Source organism: Somniosus microcephalus, chromosome 4, assembly GCF_052327205.1.
Source record: "Somniosus microcephalus isolate GS21.2 chromosome 4, FLI_Smic_1.0, whole genome shotgun sequence".
Taxonomy (NCBI): domain Eukaryota; kingdom Metazoa; phylum Chordata; class Chondrichthyes; order Squaliformes; family Somniosidae; genus Somniosus; species Somniosus microcephalus.
Genome location: NC_140990.1, coordinates 30,753,891 through 30,769,944, shown reverse-complemented (window position 1 = coordinate 30,769,944; position 16,054 = coordinate 30,753,891). Strand labels below are relative to the sequence as shown.

General features: G+C 47.8%; 1 protein-coding gene and 1 pseudogene across 1 annotated transcript; one reads left to right on the top strand and one right to left on the bottom strand.

The window, feature by feature from the left end:
• The window catches only part of LOC147118536 (uncharacterized), an 81,614-nt pseudogene that overhangs the window by 24,543 nt on the left and 41,017 nt on the right, over positions 1–16,054 (top strand).
• LOC147118537 (uncharacterized) lies at positions 1,632–13,357 on the bottom strand. Its single transcript, XM_085987027.1, has 2 exons — positions 13,287–13,357; positions 1,632–3,160 (listed from the first exon to the last, which is right to left on the bottom strand). The coding sequence occupies exons 1-2, from the start codon at positions 13,355–13,357 to the stop codon at positions 1,798–1,800; spliced, it is 1,434 nt and encodes a 477-aa protein (XP_085843153.1). The 3' UTR covers positions 1,632–1,797.

Here is a 16,054-nt window from a genome sequence, read left to right as displayed (position 1 = left end):
TTATAATGGACTCTAGCATTTTCCCCACTACAGGTGTCAGGCTTACCGGTCTATAATTCCCCGCTTTTTCTCCACCACCTTTTTTGAATAGTGGGGTAACATTAGCTACCCTCCAATCCATGGGTACTGTTCCAGGGTCTATCGAGTTCTGGAAGATGACCAGCAATGCATCTACTATTTCTAGGGCCACTTCCTTAAGTACCCTAGGATGTGGATTATCAGGCCCTGGGGATTTATCGCCCTTCAGTCCCATCAATTTACCTAACACCATTTCCCGACAAATACTGATTTCTTTCAGTGCCACCCTTTCATCAGACCCTATGTTCCCCGGCATCTCTGGGAGGTTATTTGTGTCCTCCTTTGTGAAGACAGAACCAAAGTATGTATTTAGTTGGACTGCCATTTCTTTGTTCCCCATTATAAATTCCCCTGATTCTGACTGCAAGGGACCTATGCTTGACTTCACCAATCTTTTTCTCTTCACATATCTATAAAAGCTTTTAGAGTCAGTTTTTATGTTCCCTGAAAGCTTACTCTCATACTCTATTTCCCCCCCTCTTAATTAATCCCTTTGTCCTCCTTTATTGAATCCTAAACTGCTCCCAATCCTCAGGATTATTGCTATTTCTGGCCAATTTATATGTACTCTCCTTGGATCTTATGCTATCCCTAATTTCCCTTGTTAGCCATGGTTTAGGCACCTTTTTTGTTTTATTTTTATGCCAAACTGGGATGAACAAATTCTGTAGTTCATCCATTCGGTCTTTGAATGTTTGCCATTGCCTATCCACCGTCAACCCTTTGAGTGACATTCCCCAATCAATCCTACCCAACTCACGCCTCAGACCATCGTAGTTTCCTTTATTTAACTTAGGACCCTAGTCTCTGAGTCAACTACTTCATTCTCCATCTTAATGAAGAAGTCGATCATATTATGATCGCTCCGACCCAAGGGGCCTCGTACAACAAGATTGCTAATTAATCCTTTCTCGTTGCATAATACCCAGTCTAAGATGGCCTGATCTCTGGTTGATTCCTCGACATATTGGTCCAGGAAACCATCCCGTAAACACTCCAGGAATTCCTCCTCCACAGTATTGTTACGAATTTGGTTAGCCCAATCTATATGTAGATTAAAGTCACCCATAATGACTGCTGTGCCCTTATTGCACATTTCTTTAATTTCCCTTTTAATGCCATCCCCAACCTCTATTACTGTTGAGGTCTATATACCACTCCCACTATGTTTCGCTTTTAGTCAGGAACTGATCGCAGTTTGACACCAATCTCTGATTTGACAGCACAGTTCCAGCATTTGCCGTTCTTCCTGACTCTAAACACAGTTGTAAAGGAGCCTTCTGTTCCGTGCCTAGGAACTCTGGACCATGGAAGAGAGCGGCTGGGACACATTTCTTACAGGCCTCAAGATTACCTGCACGGGGACTTTGCTGTCAGTGAAGAGAGACGAGAAAGACCAAAGTGCCATTTTCCTCTCTCAGTGTGGCCCTGAAGGACTGTGTCCAGGCTGAAGTTCTGTTTCCCCGTACGATCCTCCCCCAGATTGTCCTTTCTGAGCTCCAGCCAGGTGATGCTAAACACTCAGGTGGGAAAGACAAAAATCTGCAAAAATGCATTGAAAACAAAGCTGATTTATTTGACACATATCCAGAATATTAAACTCCAGCCCAGTCATAGGGGTCATTAACATCATGAGAAATAGACCCCAACTGTCAGAATGAACATGGTTCAGTCCTGGATGTGATTAACAGCAATAACAGCAGAATCCAACCCCTGCAGTCACTTGTGAACTCGCTGGTGTCTCAGCAGGGTGGATGAGTGAGCGAATCCCTTCCCACACACGGAGCAGGTGAACGGCCAATCCCCAGTGTGAGTGCGTTCATGTTGTATCAGTTTCCTTTTGCTTTTAAAGCTCTTCTCACAGTCAGAACATTTAAAAGGTCTATTATCAGTGTGAACAAGTTGATGATCAGTGAGGTGGGATGACTGAGTGAATCCCTTCCCACACTCAGAGCAGGTGAACGGCCTCTCCCCAGTGTGGGTGCGCTGGTGCACAGTGAGTTCAAATGATCGCCTGAACCCAGTCCCGCAGTGAGAGCACCTGAACGGTCTCTCGTCAGTGTGAACACGTTGATGGCGCATCAGTTCCCCAGAACTTTTATAGCACTTCCCACAGTCCAGGCATTTAAAAGGTCTCTTGTCAGTGTGAACTCGCTGGTGTTTCAGCAGGTTGGATGAATCAGTGAATCCCATCCCACACACTGAGCAGGTGAACGGCCTCTCCCCAGTGTGAGTTCGCTGGTGTGCAGTGAGTTCAGATGATCGCCTGAACCCAGTCCCGCAGTGAGAGCACCTGAACGGTCTCTCATCAGTGTGAACACGTTGATGGAATGTCAGTTCCCTGGAACTTTTATAGCACTTCCCACAGTCCGAGCATTTAAAATGTCTCTCGTCAGTGTGAACTCTCTGGTGTGTCAGCAGGTTGGATGACTGAGTGAATCTCTTCCCACACTCGGAGCAGGTGAACGGCCTCTCCCCAGTGTGAGTGCGTTGGTGTCTCAGCAGACGACTTGCACTTTTAAAGCTCAGTTCACACTTAGAACATTTAAAAGGTTTCTTATCAGAGTGAACAAGCTGGTGTTTCCGCAGGGTGGATGACTGAGTGAATCTCTTCCCACACACGGAGCAGGTGAACGGCCTCTCCCCAGTGTGAACTCGCTGGTGTCTCAGCAGTGTGGATGAATGAGTGAATCCATTTCCACACACGGAGCAGGAAAACGGTTTCTCTCCAGTGTGAACTCGCTGATGTCTGATCAGGTAGGATGAGTGAGTGAATCCCTTCCCACACGTGGAGCAGGTGAACGGCCTCTCCCCGGTGTGACTGCGTCGATGAGTTTCTAGGTAGGATGGGCAACGGAATCCCTTTCCACAGTCCCCACATTTCCACGGTTTCTTCGTGGTGTGGGTGTCCTTGTGTCCCTCCAGGTTGGATGATCGGTTGAAGCCTCGTCCACACACACAACACGTGTACGGTTTCTCCCCGCTGTGAATGGTGCAATGTTTTTTCAGGCCGTGTAACTGGTTCAAGCTCTTTCCACAGTCAGTGCACTGGAACACTCTTACTCGGGTGTGTGTTTCAGTGCTTTACCAGTCGGTGTTTGAAATCTTTTCCCACAGACAGAAGAGAAAAAGGCCGATGATATTCAGGTCCTGATGAATTGAGTGACTCTGTCAGATTTTGTTGTGATGTTTGGTTTGAGTTTCCCGTCTGTAAATCCTCCCCTTCTAATACCCTGTAAAAGGAGTTTACAAAAGTCATCACTAAGTACAGGATAGAAATTCAGAAGACAATTCTAGTTTCTATGGAACATTCTTTCCTCTCGTTCCCCCAAAACTGTAAATCCCCGTCCCACACACTCTCCCTCCTCCCTGTGCCGAAATCCAAACCCATCGCACCATCTCCAACATTTCTTTCCTCCACTCCCAGTTTTCCCCCTCCCTCTACTCTGGTTGGGTTCAGTTCTACAGCCACTGTGTGGAGAGTTAGAATAAAATCAATGAGTCAATGATTGTCTCTCCTGGTCACTGGGACCCTGAAGTCCCGCCCACTCCCTGTTCCTGTACGAAGATGGCTGCACATGCGCCGTGCGGCAGGGGGAACAGGTCTGTCTTTCCTCCACTAAGATGGCGGCGCCTAACCCGGGCCTGTCACCGAGAAAAAGCCTCACAGCTACCGTCCGGCGGAACACATTCGGCTGCTGGATCTCATTCGGGCCTGAGGCCGTTCTCCAACTTTATAAACCCTGCGGCGCGGCCTACCCGCAGTTTATCAATAGAAGATAGGATCAGGAGTAGGCCATTCGGCCCCTCGAGCCTGCTCCGCCATTCAATGCGATCATGGCTGATCATCCAAATTCAGTACCCGGTCCCTGCTTTCTCCCCATACCCCTTGATCACTTTAGCCTTAAGAAATATATCCAACTCCTTCTTGAATATATTTAATGAATTGGCCTCCACTGCCTTCTGTGGTAGAGAATTCCACAGGTTCACCACTCTCTGGGTGAAGAAATTCCTCATTTCTGTCCTGAATGGCCTACCCCTTATCCTTAGGCTGTGACCCCGGTTCTGGACTCCCCGACCATCGGGAACATCCTTCCAGCATCTAGTCTGTCCAGTCCTGTCAGAATTTTATAAGTTTCAATGAGATCCCCTCTCATTCTTCTAAACTCCAGCGAGTACAAGCCCAATTATCCCAATCTCTCCTCATACGTCATTCTTGCCATCCCAGGAATCAGCCTGGTGAATCGTCGCTGAACTCCTTCCATGGCAAGAACATCCTTCCGCAGATAAGGCGACCAAAACTGCACCCAATACTCAAGATGTGGTCTCACCAAGGCCCTGTACAACTGCAGCAAGACATCCTTGTTCCTGTACTCAAACCCTCCCGCTACGAAAGCCAACATACCATTTGCCTTGAGTCCGGAAGGCTGTAAAGTGTCTAATCGGAAGATGAGGTGCTGTTCCTCGAGTTTACGGTGAGCTTCTGTGGAACAATGCAAGAGGCCGAGGACGGTGAGGTCTGAGTGGGAATGGGGCGGTGAATTAAAATCTCCCGACCCCGCTCCCACTGACCTGCAGCTCCGCCCGGCGACCGCACGAGGCTTTCTTTGTAAAGTCGGTGAAGGACACGTGACCCAGGCCCACGGCCTGATTGACGGGAGCTTCCGACCAATAGGGAGCGAGAGGGGCGGGGCTGGAGGAGCGAGCCGGCGGCGGGTCCTCCAACCAATCGAGGAGCCCGAGGGGCGGGACTAGCGCCGGCTGATTGGCTGATCCGCAGGGCAGCGAGTTTCTCCAGTCCCTTATACGATAGCAAAATACTGCAGAAGCTGGAAATCCAAAATAACAACAGAAAATGCTGGAAAAACTCAGCAGGCCAGGCAACATCCGTGGAGAGAAAATAGAGTCAACGTTTCGGGTGAAAACCCTTTGTCAAGACTAAAGAAGCACAGGAAATGAAATAGATTAAGAGGCCAGGCTGGGAGAGAACAAAAGAGAAGAGACATTAAGAGGTATTCAAAACAAGATGAGATGATGATAGGACGAGTGGAGACAAAAGGCGGCTCTAGATTAGGTGTGAAATGTTCTGGCAGAGTGGGAGACAGCTGCCATGTGGGAGAGAAAAAAAAGGGGGGGGGGGGGGCGGAAACCAAAACAAAGATGTGGATAAAATATAAGCAAAAATGTAATGGGGGCCGAGGTTATGATCTGAAATTGTTGAACTCGATATTGAGTCCGGCAGGCTGTAAAGTGTCTAATCGGGAGATGAGGTGCTGTTCCTCGAGTTTACGGTGAGCTTCCGTGGAACAATCCAAGAGGCCGCGGACGGTGAGGTCTGAGTGGGAATGGGGCGGTGAATTAAAATGACAGGCGACCGGGAGCTCGGGGTCCCCCTTACGGACTGAACGGAGGTGTTCCGCAAAGCGGTCACTCAATCTGCGTTTGGTCTCCCCAATGTAGAGGAGACCATATCGTCTGCAGCGAATACAGTATACTAATTAGCAAGAAGCGCAAGTAAATCGCTGTTTCACCTGGAAGGGGTGTTTGGGGCCCTGGACAGTGGGAAGGGGGGAGGTATAAGGGCAGGTGTTACATCTCCTGCGCTTGTACAGGAAGGTGCCAGGCGATGGGGAAGGGGTGCTGGGGGTGATAGAGGAGTGGACTAGGGTGTCTCGGAGGGAGCGGTCCCTACGGAATCCTGAAAGGGGAGGGGAGAGGAAGATGCGTTTGGTGGTGGGATCACTTTGGAGGTGGCGGAAATGGCGGAGGATGATCCGTTGAATGTGGAGGCTGGTGGGGTGAAAGGTGAGGACAAGGGGAACCCTATCGTGGTTCCGGGAGGGAGGGGCAGGGGTGAGGGCAGAAGTGCGGGAGATAGAACGGACACGGTCAAGGGCCGTGTCAACCACGGTAGAGGGGAATCCTCGGTTGAGGAAAAAGGAAGACATGTCGAAAGCACTGGTGTGGAAGGTGGCATCGTCGGAGCAGATGCCGTGGAGACGGAGAAACTGGGAGAATGGAATAGAGTCCTTACAGGAAGCGGGGTGGGAGGAAGTGTAGTCCAGGTAGCTGCGGGAGTCAGTGGGCTTGTAGTGAATGTTGGTCAATAACCAATCCCCAGAGATGGAGACGAAGAAGTCGAGGAAGGGAAGGGAAGAGTCAGAGATGGACCATGTGAAGGTGAGGGAAGGGTGGAAATTGGAGGCAAAGTGAATGAAATTGTCTAGTTCAGGGCAAGAGCAGGAAACGGCACCGATACAGTCATCAATGTACCGGAAAAAGAGGTGAGGGAGGAGACCCGAGTAGGACTGGAACAAAGAGTGTACCACATATCCCATGAAAAGGCAGGCATAGCTGGGACCCATGCGGGTACCCATAGCAACACCTTTGATTTGGAGGAAATGAGTGGAGTCAAAGGAGAAGTTGTTCAATGTGAGAACAAGTTCAGGGCCCAGGGCCAGGGGAGGCTGTGGGCCTTTATTCCCCTTATTGGACACAAGGCTCTTTGTCTCACAACACACTGGCTCAGGTTTTAATAGAGACTTTTTAAATTCATCAATAAAAGCAGATAAACCTGGATGCTTCTGAAGAATAAACTTTTTAATATTTGGGAGTAAAAGTACAAGTTTTTTCTTCCTTCTGGGGAATTTATTATTAGCTTCAGGAAACAACAACAACCGCTTGTATTTATAAAGCGCCTTTAATGTAGTAAAACATCCCAAGGCTCTTCACAGGATCGTTATAAAACAAAAATTGACACCGAGCCACATAAGGAGATATTCGGGCAGATGACCAAAAGCTTGGTCAAAGAAGTAGGTTTTATGGAGCATCTTAAAGAAGGAGAGAGAGGTGGAGAGATGGAGAGGTTTAGGGAAGGAATTCCAGAGCTTAGGGCCCAGGCAGCTGAAGGCACGGCCACCAATGGTGGAGCAATTAAAATCAGGGATGCTCAAGAGGGCAGAATCAGAGGAGCGCAAATATCTCGGAAGGTTGTTGGGGCTGGAAGAGATTACAGAGATAGGGAGGGGCGAGGCCACGGAGGGATTTGAAAACAAGGATGAGAATTTTAAGAATGAGACACTTGAGGAAAAACAGGGAGTGGAGGAGGGACAAGCCCTTATGGGACAGGGTCGCTAATTCTGTTCTGCAACAGTTACTGGGACAGACTGTATCTCCCCCTCTCCTCCACACAGGGATTTGTGGTAGTTAAAGGGACAGCGATTCTCGTTTTGCGAGATTGTAATTAAAGGGACGCTACTCAGAGATGGCTGCTAACTTTTAGTGCCGCCAGCCTTTCTGAAACATCTTCCTTTCTTTGAGGATCTGTGTGAACTCGCTGGTGACCCAGCAGGTTGGATGAACTCTGAAACCTCTTTGCACAGTCAGAACATTTAAAGGGGGTCTCATCGGTTCTGGGGCAGGAGGGATCTGGTTAACAGTGATCACAATATCATTAGGTTTAAAGTATTTATGGAAAGGGACAAAGAAAAATCAGTGGTGAAAATACCCAGCTGGAAGAGAGCCAATTTCAGTGATTTGAGAAGGGATCGAGCACAGGTGGACTGGAAACAAAGATTGTCCAGGAAAACAGTGAATGACCAATGGCAGGCCTTCAAGGCTGAGATAGTTCGGGTACAAACCAAACATATTCCCATAAGGAGGAAAGATGGGGCATCCAAAGCTAGAGCTCCCGATGACAAAGGATATCGAGGTTAAAATAAAACAGAAAAAGGAGGTTTACAACAAATGTCAGGTACAGAATATAGTCAAAAAACCAGGCAGAATACAGAGAGTGCGGGGGAAATGAAACAGGATATAAGGGCAAAGAGACAATATGAGAAAAGATTAGTGGGTAACATAAAAGAGAACCCAAAAATCCTCTATAAACACATGAAAAGTTAAAGGATAGTTAAAGGAATGGTGGGGCCGATTAGGGACCAAATAGGAGCTCATTATAAGAAATAGGAGCAGGAGTCGGCCACTTGGCCCCTCGAGCCTGCTCCGCCATTTAATGAGATCATGGCTGATCTGATCTTGGGCTCAGCTCCATTTCCCTGCCTGCTCCCCATAACCCTTCACTCCCTTATTGTTCAAAAATCTGTCTCTCTCCACCTTAAATATATTCAATGACTCCGCCTCCACAGCTCTCTGGGGCAGAGAATTCCACAGATTTACAACCCTCTGTGAGAAGAAATTCCTCCTCATCTCAGTTTTAAAAGGGCGACCCTTTATTCTGAAACTATGCCTGAGTTCTAGATTCCCCCATGTGGGGAAACATCCTCTCTGCATCTACCTTGTCGAGCCCCCTCAGTATCTTATATGTTTCAATAAGATCACCTCTCATTCTTCTGAACTCCAATGAGTATAGGCCCAGCCTGCCCAACCTTTCTTCATAAGTCAACCCCCTCATCTCAGGAATCAACCTCGTGAACCTTCTCTGAACTGCCTCCAATGCAAGTATATCCTTCCTTAAATAAGGAGACCAAAACTGTACGCAGTACTCCAGGTGTGGGCTCACCAATACCCTGTACAGTTGTAGCAGGATTTCCCTGCTTTTATACTCCAGCCCACTTGCAATAAAGGCCAACGTTTCATTTGCCTTCCTGATTACTTGCTGTACCTACATGCTAACTTTTTGTGTTTCATGAACAAGGACCCCCAGGTCCCTCTGTACTGGAGCATTTTGTAATCTTTCTCCATTTCAATAATAATTTGCTTTTTAAAATTTTTCTTACAGTTTGCCAATCTGAAAATGACCCATTTATCCCAACTCTCTGTTTTCTGTTCGTTAGCCAATCCTCTATCCATGCTAATATATTACCCCCAACCCCGTGAGCTCTTATCGTGTGCAGTAACCTTTTATGTGGCACCTTATCGAATGCCTTCTGGAAATCCAAATGCACCACATCCACTGGTTCCCCTTTATCCACCTTGCTCGTTACATCCTCAAAGAACTCCAGCAAATTTGTCAACGTGATTTCCCTTTCATAAAACCATGCTGACTCTGCTTGACTGTATTATGATCACATGGAGGCAGAGGGCATGGCTGAGGTATGAATGAGTACTTAGCATCTGTCTTCACAAAAGAGGATGAATTTAATGTCGCAGTAGAGGAGGGGGGAGTAGAGAAATTGGATAAAAATGGATAGAAAGGAGGTGCTCAATAGGTTGTCACTCAAAGTTAACAAGTCACCCGGTCCAGATGCAATGCATCCTAGGTTGCTATGGGAAGTTAGGGTGGAGACAGCAGAAGCTCCGACCACAATCTTTCAATCTCCCTCAGATATATGGGAGTGGTGCCAGAGGACTGGAGGATTGCAAATGTTACACCCTGTTTAAAAAAGGGGAGGGGGATAAACCTGGCAACTACAGGCCAATCAGTCTAATGTCAGTGGTGCGTGAACGACTAGAGACCATCGTCAAGGTCAAAATTAATTCTCACTTGGAGAAGCATGGGTTAATAAGGCAGCCAGTACGGATTTGTTAAAGGTAAATCGTGTCTGACTAACCTGATTGAGTTCTTTGATGAAGTAACAGAGGGTTGATGAAGGTAGTGCAGTAGATGTTTTATATATATGGACTTTCAAAAGTACATGAGAGACTTGCTCTCTCAGGTGGACGTATACAATCCTATGGCACTATTTTGAATAAGAGCAGGGGAGTTACCCCTAGTGTCCGAGCCAATGTGTTTATCCCTCAATCAACATAACAAAAAACATAGATTATCTGGTCATTATCAGATGGCTGTTTGTGGGAGCTTGCTGTGCGCTAATTGGCTGCTGTGTTTCGTACATTACAACAGTGACTACACTTCAAAAGTAGTTCATGGGCTGTAAAGCACTTTGGGACGTCCGGTGGTGGTGAAAGGCGCTCTGTAAATGCAAGTCTTTCTTTCTTCACTGGTCTCACCAGCGACCTCTTATAGAAACATAGAAGATAGGAGCAGGAGTAGGCCATTCGGCCCCTCGAGCCTGCTCCGCCATTTAATGAGATCATGGCTGATCATCCAAATTCAGTGCCCTGTCCCTGCCTTCTCCCCATATCCCTTGATCCCTTTAGCCTTAAGAAATATATCCAAATCCTTCTTGAATATATTTAATGAATTGGCCTCCACTGCCTTCTCTGGTAGAGAATTCCACAGGTTCACCACGCGCTGGGTGAAGAAATTCCTCCTCATCTCTGTTCTAAATGACTTACCCCTTATCCTTAGACAGTGACCCCTGGTTCTGGACTCCCCGGCCATCGGGAATATCCTTCCTGCATCTAGCCTGTCCAGTCCTGTTAGAATTTTATAAGTTTCAATGAGATCCCCTCTCAATCTTCTAAACTCCAGCGAGTATAAGCCCAATCGACCCAATCTCTCCTCATACATCATTCCTGCCATCCCAGGTATCAGTCTGGTGAATCTTCGCTGCACTCCCTCCATGGCAAGAACATCCTTCCTCAGATAAGGCGACCAAAACTGCACACAATACTCAAGGTGTGGTCTCACCAAGGCCCTGTACAACTGCAGCAAGACATCCTTGCTCCTGTACTCGAATCCTCTCGCTATGAAGGTCAACATACCATTTGCCTTCTTAACCACCTGCTGCACCTGCATGCTTACCTTCAGCGACTGGTGCACAAGGACACTCAGGTCTCATTGCAATCCCCCTTCTCCCAATCTATTGCTGTTCAGCTAATAATCTGCCTTCCTGCTTTTGCCACCAAAGTGGATAACCTCGCATTTATCCACATTATACTGCATCTGCCATATCACCCAACCTGTGCAAATCATACTGGAGCTTCTCGGCATCCTCCTCACAGCACACACGCCCACCCAGTTTTATGTCATCTGCAAACTTGGAGATATTACATCTAGTTCCCTTGTCTAGATCATTAATATATATTGTGAACAGCTGGGGTCCAAGGACCGATCCCTGCGGTACCCCACTAGTCACTGCCTGCCAATCAGAAAAAGACCCGTTTATTCCAACTCTTTGCTTCCTGTCTGCCAACCAGTTCTCTATCCAAGTCAGTACCTTACCCCCAATCCCATGTGCTTCAACTTTACACGCTAATCTCTTATGCGGGACTTTATCGAAAGCCTTCTGAAAGTCCAAATACACCACATCCACTGGTTCTCCCTTATCTATTCTACCAGTTACATCCTCAAAACATTCCAGTAGATTAGTCAAGTACAATTTACCTTTTTTAAATCCATGTTGACTTTGTCCAATCCTGTCACTGTTTTCCAAGTGCTCTGCTATTACATCTTTTATAATGGACTCTAGCATTCTCCCCACTACCGATGTCAGGCTTACCGGTCTGTAATTCCCCGTTTCTCTCTACCACCTTTTTTGAATAGTGGGTTTACATTAACTACACTCCAATCCATGGGTACTGTTCCAGAGTCCATAGAATTTTGGAAGATGACGAGCAATGCATCTACTATTTCTATGGCCACTTCCTTAAGTACCCTAGGATGTAGATTATCAGGCCCTGGGGATTTATCGGCCTTCAATCCCGTCAATTTTCCTAACACCATTTCCCTACAAATACTGATTTCTTTCAGTTCCTCCCTCTCATTAGACCCTATGTTCCCCGACATCTCTGGGAGGTTATTTGTGTCCTCCTTTGTGAAGACAGAACCAATGTATGTATTTAAATTGGTCTGCCATTTCTTTGTTCCCCATTATAAATTCCCCTGATTCTGACTGCAAGGGACCTACGCTTGACTTCACCAATATTTTTCTCTTCACATATCTATAGAAGCTTTTACAGTCAGTTTTTATGTTCCCTACAAGCTTACTCTCATATTCTATTTTCCCCTTCTTAATTAATCCCTTTGTCCTCCTTTGCTGAATCCTGAACTGCTCCCTATCCTCAGGTTTGCTGCTTTTTCTGGCCAATTTATATGTCCTCTCCATGGATCTTATGCTATCTCTAATTTCCTTTGTTAGCCACGGCTGAGTCACCTTTTTTGTTTTATTTTTATGCCAAACAGGGATGAACAAATTCTGTAGTTCATCCATGCGATCTTTAAATGTTTGCCATTGCCTAGCCACTGTCAACCCTTTAAGTAACGTTCCCCAATCCATCCTAGCCAACTCGAGCCTCATACCATCATCGATTCCTTTATGTAAATTCAGGACCCTAGTCTCAGTCAAATACTTCACTCTCCATCTTAAATGAAGAATTTTATCATATTATGATCGCTCCGCCCCAAGGGACCTCGCACAACAAGATTGCTAATTAATCCTTTCTCATTACACAATACCCAGTCTAAGATGGCCTGATCTCCATTTGGTTCCTCGACATATTGGTCCAGGAAACCATCCCATATACACTCCAGGAATTCCTCCTCCACAGTATTGTTACTAATTTGGTTAGCCCAATCTATATGTAGATTAAAGTCACCCATGATAACTGCTGTGCCCTTATTGCACACGTCTCCAATTTCCCGTTTAATGCCATCCCCAACCTCAGCATTACTGTTTCGGGGTCTGTATACAACTCCCACTAATGTTTTCTGCCCCATGGTATTTCTCAGCTTCCACATACAGATTCCACATCATCAGAGCTAATATCCTTCTTTACTATTGTGTTATTCTCCTCTTTAACCAGCAATGCTACCCACCTCCTTTTCCTTTTTGCCTGTCTTTCCTGAATATTGAATTCCCAGCCTTGGTCACCCTGGAGCCATGTCTCCGTAATTCCAATTATATCATATATCCGTTTACATCTATATGCGCAGCTTATTCATCCACCTTATTACGAATGCTCCTCGCATTAAGACACATCTGGCTGATGGCTGATTGACAGCTTGGCTCCGTGTCCAGCTCCGATGGACGGGTCACACTGTCCGCATGCCCGATACGAGACTCCCAAAACAAGCGCTCTACTCGGAGCTCCGGCACGGCAAGAGAGCCCCAGGTGGGCAGAGGAAACGCTTCAAGGGCACCCTCAAAGCCTCCTTGAAAAAGTGTAACATCCCCACCGACACCTGGGAATCCCTGGCCCAAGACCGCACAAAGCGGAGGAGAAGTTTCCGGGAAGGCGCCGAACACCGAGTCTCTTCGCCGGGAGCAAGCGGAAGCCAAGCGCAGGCAGCGCAAGGAGCGCACGTCAACCCAAGCACACCACCCACCCGCCCCTTCAACCACCGTCTGGCCCACCTGTGACAGAGACTGTAGGTCCCGCATTGGACTCATCAGTCACCTGAGAACTCATTGTTAGTGGAAGCGTCATCCTCGATCCCCAGGGACTGAGGAGGATTAACAGCCGAGAGTCCATGCATGCGCACGCGGGTCGGCGGTTTGGGCCGAGTCCGGCACAGCGACCCCTCCCGGTCACCAAGGGTAATAACCGCACATGCCCAGAGGAGACCAACCCCCTCCCCCACTCAGAGCTGCGCCTGCGCACTCAGATCCTGTCGGACGGAGTCGGCGCGGGGCATTCCGGGGAAAGGCCTTGGTGTCGGTTACAGAGTCACGATCGATGACGCAAAGTGAGTTTTCTCCGCTCCGATTGGGTGGAGAATCGCGTGGAGTGGGGGGGGGGGGGGGGGGGGGAGGGGTGGATCGGGAGAGAATAAAGAGAAATAGAAAAACCTCAGAGTCCGTGAGGCCCCGGACCGAGCGGCATCAGTTGGACGGAGCACGTGATCTCCTCGGGGACACGTGACCCGAGCCTGCGGCCTGATTGACGGGAGCTTCCGACCAATAGGGAGCGAGCGGGGCGGGGCGGGGCTGGCGGAGTGAGCCGGCGGCGGGTCCTCCAACCAGTCGGAGAGCCCGAGGAGCGGGACTAGCGCCGGCTGATTGTCTGATCCGCAGGGCAGCGAGTTTCTCCAGTCCCTTGTTCAGGGCCCGGGGCCAGGGGAGGCTGTGGGCCTTTATTCCCCTTATTGGACACAAGGCTTTTTGTCTCACAACACACTGGCTCAGGTTTTAATAGAGACTTTTTAAATTAATGAATAAAAGCAGATAAACCTCGTGCTTCTGTGGCACAAACTTTCTAATATTTTATAGAATCATAGAATGGTTACAGCACAGAAGGAGGCCATTCGGCCCGTCAAGCCCGTGCCGGCTCTCTGCAAGACCACTTCAGCGAGTCCCACTCCCCGCTCTTTCCCCGTAACCCTGCAAATTTCTTTCCTTCAGATACTTATCCAATTCCCTTTTTAACACCGTGATTGAATCTGCCTCCACCACCCTTTCAGGCAGTGCATTCCAGATCCTAACCATTCGCTGCGTAAAAAAGTTTTCCCCCATGTCGCCTTTGGTTCTTCTGCCAATCACTTTAAATCTGTGTCCTCTGGTTCTCGACCCTTCCACCAATGGGAACAGTTTCTCTCTATCTACTCTGTCCAGAACCCTCAGGATTTTGAACACCTCTATCAAATCTCTCAACCTTCTCTGCTCTAAGGAGAACAACCCCAGCTTCTCCAGTCTATCCACGTAACTGAAGTCCCTCATCCCTTATCACTGGAACCATTCTTGTCAATCTTTTCTGCACCATCTCAAAGGCCTTCACATCCTTCCTAAAGTGCGGTGCCCCGAATTGGAAACAATACCCCAGTTGAGGCTGAACCAGTGTTTTATAAAGGTTCATCATAACTTCCTTGCTTTTGGACTCTATGCCTCTATTTATAAAGCCCAGGATCCCGTATGCTTTTTTAACCGCTTTCTAACCTGCCCTGCCACCTTCAACGATTTGTGCACACATACCCCCAGGTCTCTCTGTTCATGCACCCACTTTAGAATTGTACCCTTTAGTTTATATTGCCTCTGCTCGTTCTTCCTACCAAAATGTGTCACTTCGCACTTTTCTGTGTTAAATTTCATCTGCCACGTGTCCGCCCATTCCACCAGCCTGTCCATGTCCTCTTGAAGTCTATCACTATCCTCCTCACTGTTAACTATACTTCCAAGTTTTGTGTCAACTGAAAATGTTGAAATTGTGCCCTGTACACCCAAGTCTAAGTCATTAATATATATCAAGGAGTGGTCCTAGTACACACCATTGTGTACCTTCCTCCAGTCCGAGAAACAACCGTTCACCACTACTAACATAGAAACATAGAAGATAGGAGCAGGAGTAGGCCATTCGGCCCCTCTAGCCTGCTCCGCCATTCAATGCGATCATGGCTGATCATCCAAGTTCAGTACCCGGTCCCTGCTTTCTCCCCATACCCCTTGATCCCTTTAGCCTTAAGAAATATATCCAACTCCTTCTTGAATATATTTAATGAATTGGCCTCTACTGCCTTCTGTGGTAGAGACTTCCGCAGGTTCACCACTCTCTGGGTGAAGAAATTCCTCCTCATTTCTGTCCTAAAAGGCCGACCCCTTATCCTTAGACTGTGACCCCTGGTCCTGGATTCCCCGACCATCGGGAACATCCTCCCTGCATCTAGTCTGTCCAGTCCTGCCAGAATTTTATAAGTTTCAATGAGATCCCCTCTCATTCTTCTAAACTCCAGCGAGTACAAGCCCAATCGACCCAATCTCTCCTCATACATCATTCCTGCCATCCCAGGTATCAGTCTGGTGAATCTTCGCTGGACTCCCTCCATGGCAAGAACATCCTTCCTCAGATAAGGCGACCAAAACTGCACACAATACTCAAGGTGTGGTCTCACCAAGGCCCTGTTCAACTGCAGCAAGACATCCTTGTTCTTGTACCCAAACCCTCTCGCTATGAAGGCCAACATACCATTTGCTTTCTTAACCGCCTGCTGCACCTGCATGCTTACCTTCAGCGACTGGTGCACAAGGACACCCAGGTCTCGTTGCACTTCCCCTTCTCCCAATCTATTGCCATTCAGATAATAATCTGCCTTCCTGTCTTTGATACCAAAGTGGATAACCTCACATTTATCCACGTTATGTTGCATCTGCCATGCTTCTGCCCAATCACCCAACCTGTCCAAATCATCCTGGAGTTTCTCGGCATCCTCCACACAGCACACACGCCCACCCAGCTTTGTCTC